At 42.9% G+C, this 1,165-nt stretch overlaps 1 protein-coding gene across 2 annotated transcripts; it reads left to right on the top strand.

The window, feature by feature from the left end:
* The first annotated feature begins 133 nt into the window (after window positions 1–133).
* LOC102841237 (ubiquitin-conjugating enzyme E2 L3-like) lies at window positions 134–589 on the top strand. 2 transcript variants are annotated; one of them, XM_006868056.1, is made up of 2 exons: window positions 134–160; window positions 248–589. In XM_006868056.1, exons 1-2 carry the CDS (start codon window positions 134–136, stop codon window positions 587–589), a joined length of 369 nt encoding a protein of 122 aa, XP_006868118.1. The 2 variants fall into 2 exon arrangements, with proteins under 2 accessions (XP_006868118.1, XP_006868117.1); XM_006868055.1 differs by having other exon boundaries at window positions 134–589.
* The last annotated feature ends 576 nt before the right edge of the window (window positions 590–1,165 follow it).

The following is a 1,165-nucleotide window of genomic DNA, read 5'->3' as shown; positions in this document are numbered from 1 at the left end:
AAACATATTAATTCATGGAAAAATACATAGACTAAGACGAGCAGAAGAGCAAAGTATTTAGAATTTAGAACTGGACCTAGAAATACTATATTTAAAAGCCAAAAGCGAGGACAGCAGCAGCACTCGATCCAAGATGGCGGCCAGCAGGAGGCTGATGAAGGCGCTTGAAGAAATCCGCAAATGTGGGATGAAATACTTCCAGGTTGATGAAGCTAGTTTATTGACTTGGCAAGGGCTGATTGTTCCTGACAACCCTCCATATGATAAGGGGGTCTTCAGAATCAAAATCAACTTTCCAGCAGAGTACCCATTCAAACCAATGAAGATCACATTTAAAACAAAGATCTATCACCCAAACATCCATGAAAAGGGTCAGGGTTGCCTGCCGGTAATTAGTGCTGAAAACTGGAAGCCAGCAACCAAAAGTGACCAAGTAATCCAGTCCCTCATAGCACTGGGCAATGACCCCCAGCCTGGACACCCGCTCCAGGCTGACCTAGCTGAAGAATACTCTAAGGACTGTAAAAAATTCTGTAAGACTGCTGAAGAGTTTACAAAGAAATATGGGGCAAAGCGACCTGTGGACTAAAAATCTGCTGCGAATGATTCCAGCAAGTGTGAGCAGAGACCAGAGACTCCAGCAGTGCATTGAGACACCACCCCCCCCCCCACGCAAAGCAGGACTCTGTGGAGAATTGATGCTTGCCACCACCTGGCGTCCGCTTATGGCCATTACTAACTTTCTACAGTTTTCTTAATCAAAAGTGGTCTAGGCAACCTGTAAAGAAAGGATTAAAAATTTACGATATTCTAATTCTGCTTTCTTTGTTTTAAAAATCACTGCTTCAAATCATTTTCCAAGAATGGTGTTTACTTTCTTCTCCAAATGTATCCAAAATCTTCACCTGATGTTCATTAGCCTATATGGTTGTGTATTTTTGTTTTATTTTTCCAAAGTTGGAGAGAAAAATGGTGGTTGCTCACCTTCTTCCCCTGCCCTCACAAATACCACTCTTCTTGCCTTCAGTTTATAGTTTCCACCTGTTTACTTCCCCAGATCCACACCTGTCTCCTTGGCAAAAGAGAAGAGACATCATTGGCATTTGGGTTGACTCTTCTCTCAAAGCTGCACTGCCAGGTATAAGAGTTGGTTCCAGTTCTCCCA

The sequence above is a fragment of the Chrysochloris asiatica genome, unplaced genomic scaffold (assembly GCF_000296735.1).
Source record: "Chrysochloris asiatica unplaced genomic scaffold, ChrAsi1.0 scaffold00115, whole genome shotgun sequence".
In the NCBI taxonomy this organism is placed as follows: domain Eukaryota; kingdom Metazoa; phylum Chordata; class Mammalia; order Afrosoricida; family Chrysochloridae; genus Chrysochloris; species Chrysochloris asiatica.
The sequence above is the reverse complement of the archived record's forward strand: the minus strand, read 5'-3'. Positions and strand labels throughout refer to the sequence as shown.

Coding starts and splice junctions, on each gene's coding strand:
- LOC102841237 (XM_006868055.1), top strand. CDS start 134: ATGGCGGCCAGCAGGAGGCTGATGAAGGCGCTTGAAGAAATCCGCAAA.